The sequence below is a fragment of the Solanum tuberosum genome, unplaced genomic scaffold (assembly GCF_000226075.1).
Source record: "Solanum tuberosum cultivar DM 1-3 516 R44 unplaced genomic scaffold, SolTub_3.0 scf00035, whole genome shotgun sequence".
Classification (NCBI taxonomy): domain Eukaryota; kingdom Viridiplantae; phylum Streptophyta; class Magnoliopsida; order Solanales; family Solanaceae; genus Solanum; species Solanum tuberosum.
The window spans coordinates 50825-55876 of NW_006238963.1; the positions used below are offsets into that span (position 1 = coordinate 50825).

Sequence of the window (5052 nt, forward strand, 5' to 3'; positions counted from 1 at the left end):
ATGCTAACGCTTTGTAGGGTTTGTTTTAACAATTGCTATAAGACTGAAAAAAGATTGCCTCGTATACTTTAATACTCTCACTTCACAACCACACTTGGACCTACATGACCAATTTTGTACAACCCTTTCTTTCCTTTTCAACATATATCATCACTACTCACATGGAAATTACCCTCTTGAGTTCTTTTTCTTTTAACCGGACAAGCAAAACGGAGCAGGCAAACATAGATACTACAAAGCATGTCTTTAAATATGACCAGTCTTACAGAAAATGAAACAAACAAGCATGAATGAGAGTTCCTCTCAGATTGAAAGAAATCCTATTATCTAAGACAAAGCTCATTGGAACATGACTGCAATAGAAAACTCTCCAATAAGGAGAGATATAAACCAATAACTGATGTGACTAAATAGATAACCAAAATGACACCTCCTTCCCTCCTACCAAGCTACTACATCTCAATTTTCTCTTAACATTTCTTGGCGACGAGATCCTCAATCAAGTCAGCTGCATCTTGAACTGTTGCAATAGTCTGTGCATTCTCTTCTTCCACAGTGATTCCAAATGCTTCCTCAAGTCCCATGACAATCTCAACCTGCATGGGAAGGACAATATCAATTACTAAATCAATTAGGAGCAAAACTCACACAATTCAAACAGTTAAAGCTACGTTATTATAGCTTAGAATGTGTATTAGTAGCAGAAAATAAGAACAAAGCTTGGCATCTCCTGCATACTATGGTTATAGCAGCCATTTTATCATATTTTAAGATGTTCAGGTTGATCATTTCTTGAAATTATTTACATACGGCAATAGCTAGTCACAGTTTCTAAATGAAAGCACCCTAATTTATTTTTACATTCCTGCAATACCACATTATCGTTAGAGTTCAAATTATGTTAGGTGAACCCCCACATCGAGACACTTATAATCGTTTCAAGGACCATTTTGACCAACAAAACATTTCAGGACATAGCACTGTAAGAGTTTGTTCTAAATTCAGCATACCGTGTCAAGAGAATCAGCACCAAGTGCTGTAAATTTTGACTCTCCGTTGACAGCAGAATCATTGGGAAGAGCCAGTTGTTTCTTCACAATTTCACACACTTTGTCAACTGTCTCTGGTTTAGCCTGCACATATACAATTCTTACTGTTAACAAATAGCATAGGGTTAAGACTATTCACTGCAGAATCACTGATATCTTACAACAATTAAGCAAAAATAACACTAAACCAGCCCAACTAAACATGCACTACTTGTTCTATAAGGAGAAATGCTAATCTCCCTCACAATAAGGAATATTTGAACAGATTGGATTAGAACTCTGATAAAAGGAAGCAGAAACATACCGCACAGCTAATGCTGAAGCGACGAGTAGCTGGCTTCAATCTGAGGGAAGGGGAGCTTATTCCCTTGATAGAAAGGGAGGATGTCTTCAAATATGCCTGCACAATTCAAAAGGAACAAGCTCAATAGAGATATAACACATCCAATACAGAGGAAAAGTAAAACACATCGATAGAGGATTGTTTAAGCTAACTTATGAGAAATCACTCTCTAATTGAGCCAATAGACATTTCCTTTCCTTTTGTGGTTCACAGACACCTTTACTTCAGCAATTTTCATGACAGTTCTGATTTAACACTAACTTCATCAACTATACATATAACTAATTGAAAAAGACACTTCCAGACACATCAAAGAAAAGAAGTTCACAAAATCACAGCAAATGAAAGTTTTTCCACTTCACGAATCTTCACAACTATAACATAAAATCATAAATAGATCTATCATAAGCAAAATTACAAGGTCCAGACTTTCACAATCATACATAAAACCTGCAAAATCCAATATTTCAAATAAATTCTCATTAAATCTTTAAAAACACACATCACATCACTGCTAAAACAGCTAAATCAAGACATTTCATCACCAAAATAAATTCCAAGATTAAATCGTTAAAAAAACACATAACAGCATTAGCTGAACAACAAGATCCAAAACATTTTAAAATCCATCATTCAGAAACTAGAAAAAAAAAACGAATCTTCTTCACACACAAAGATTTAAACACCAGCACCTCAAAATTAACAGAACTCATCAACACGCATATGATCTATACCATAGTAAACTATAACAGATCAATAAAATCACAAAGATTAAGATTTCAAACACAAAACACAAGATAAACCACCAAAACAGTAGATTTGAGAGTGAAAAACAAAAAAAACGGACCTTGTTCGGGTTGAAGGAGGAGGAAAGGGAAGAGATGGCGAAGGAAGATCCAGTAACAGAAGCCATTGATGGGATCTAAAGAAAATGGATCTGAAAGGAAGTGGCGGACAACACGAAGAGAGCAAATGAGAAGAAAAAAAATGATATAAAAGGGTATAGAAGAGTGGTTCGCTTTTATAGAGTCTTTTTTCATGTTGGGTTTTCAGAAGATCGTTGCTCTTCTGCTTTGGTAGTATCGAAATTTTGGAGTATTGGTTTAACTTGACAAAATATCATTTTAAATTTTATTACTATTATTATTTGGTTAAATTTTTATTATTTTTTGAAAACAAAACAGATATATTTAATATTAGGCTACAATAAGGACTCTTAACTCTTTTATTAATTACAATTTATAGCTATATTATTGTTTGCTATAAGATGTATTTTTCGTTAAAAGTGGCTACGAAATGCAGTGCATTAATTATACAATAATGTTTTTTTAAAACAAAAAAATTAGCAGTGCTTAATTGACATCTCAATCTTCCTAATTTAGTGAGACTTTAAAATCTCATGAGATCGTTTTCATAATAAAAAAGGAACCCCACTATTGAATATTTTCTTATTCATTGATTTTATTGTAACTGAATATTACCTATACGACATTGATACATAAAAATTTTATTTGTTACGAATTTTTTTCTCACTTACATACATTGATATGGCATTGATATAAATATATCTCGATTCTAATGATGGAGATACTATAGAATACTCAAATATATTGATACAAAATGTATAATGTGAACGGATACATTCAACGATGAAACAAAACATATACACTCAACTACATGATTCAATTGTATAACAGAAAACTAATAGACTTTAATACATTAATACAACTTCACAACAAGTTATAGATACGCTCAAATAAATTAATACATAATGAATAACAAGGAAAATATACACTTGATATATTGATACAAATGTATAATATATAGCAGATACAGACAAATATATTTGATACAAAAAGTATAACAAGAAACAAATGCACTTGAATAAACTGATACAAATTTATAATCAGTTATATATACACTCAAATACATTGATACAACATGAATAACAAGGAATATCTACACTATAATTACTTCTCTGAATATATTCTGATGATGAATACATTGTAAAAACACACAAATATATTGGTATAAACGTATAAGAGTGAATAGACACTCAAATATACATGAATACAATCATATACATGTGTGTTTGATTCCTTAAGAATTCCACCAAATCTATCTCAAATTTAAACCAAAATTCCTCAAATTAAAAATATAAACTCGTGATATATCCAATTTTTCAAAAATTGGGACGCTAAACTTTATCTTGTAAATTTTTATCAAAAATAAATAATTTTATAATAAACCCATATATATTTTTTGAGTTTTGAATATAAAACAATAAATATCCTCCACATTTTAGGGTAAGAAAATGCTGCAGACTTTAAAAGATAAAAGTCCAATACATTTTTGGGGAGAATTTGAATTTAAGAAGATTTGGGTAGATAATTTTATATAATAAAGTTGTTTCATAAGAATGTTTTTTTTTTTCTAATAGAGTTATGTATTTAAATTTATGAATTGCAAACTATCCAATTCTAATATAATCTTCATCCGATTTTAATTTGTCAAAAAAAAACTTACGATAAATAAGGACTATTGAATAGATATATATTTGAGCATGAATTTACACATGTATATTTAAATATTTTTTTTAAAAAAATACAACACTACTATATATAATTTAAAAAGAAGAGAATGGATTTACTTGAACCCGGAACCTCCCAATCTCCCCCCCCAAACCCCCTATATATCCCCCTAATAGGATATCAAAAAACTTATCAAAATCTTCATTATAAAATATTTTCTTATAGAATATGTAAATGAAAAAAAAATCTTATCAAAATCGTCATTATAATATATTTTCTCATAAATAAAACATGTAGATGAAAAACAGTAACATATTTTTCGATGATATAAAGTTATACTAACCATAAGAAAGATGTTACTAATAAGAATGTTTGAAAATTTAAAAGCTACTTCCAAGTTCTTGATGATGGTAGGAATGAAAAATAGGTTGTGCCAAGTGTAGTAGATAGGGTTGGGGGGTATGGGCATGGTAGGAGAACTAATTAATAATGTTAATAAAGTTCAGCAGTCAACCAGAATTTCCCCTTTGCTAATATTGGATGTCCTAACCCCATATATACATGCACAGAACTTTCCAAATATACTTTTCAGAACATGGTAAAATCACAACAAGAAAAGAAGAATTGAATAAAGGTACCAACCACTCTCCAACAACCACAACTTGAATATCTAAAGCTACCTTTTGAGTTTTTTTTATATATATATATATATATATATATAGTGGACGTTTGATCATGTTTTATTGTGAAATTTAAGAGAAATAATTTTTGTTTTCAAAGTAAAAAATGATATTGAAAAATTGTTCATGAATACAAATTGGAGTAGTTTTTTTTTTAAAAAAAATAATATTTTGTAAGTAATTTGGAGTAAAATATCTTTTAGTTATTTTTCAAATTCTTGAAATTTCTGGAATTCTGAAATTTTATGGCCAAACATGCTTGAATTCGGAATTCAAATTATTGAAAAAAGTGAAAAAAAATCATGGTCAAGCGCCTCAGAGCTCTTATTTTCAGACTTTTGTGTTAATTTGTAGCGTACATTTCATTTATGACAAACAAAATTAAGCAAATAACGTTACGTAACTATAGTTATCTACTTACGCTTCATTGGTATAGTTTAATTTGCTAT

General features: G+C 30.0%; 1 protein-coding gene across 1 annotated transcript; it reads right to left on the reverse strand.

Annotated features, from left to right (window-relative positions):
• Positions 1 to 229: 229 nt before the first annotated feature.
• Positions 230 to 2426, reverse strand: LOC102588531 (acyl carrier protein 1, chloroplastic-like). Its single transcript, XM_006342670.2, has 4 exons — positions 2240 to 2426; positions 1354 to 1449; positions 1011 to 1133; positions 230 to 596 (listed from the first exon to the last, which is right to left on the reverse strand). The coding sequence occupies exons 1-4, from the start codon at positions 2303 to 2305 to the stop codon at positions 471 to 473; spliced, it is 411 nt and encodes a 136-aa protein (XP_006342732.1). The 5' UTR covers positions 2306 to 2426; the 3' UTR covers positions 230 to 470.
• Positions 2427 to 5052: the final 2626 nt, after the last annotated feature.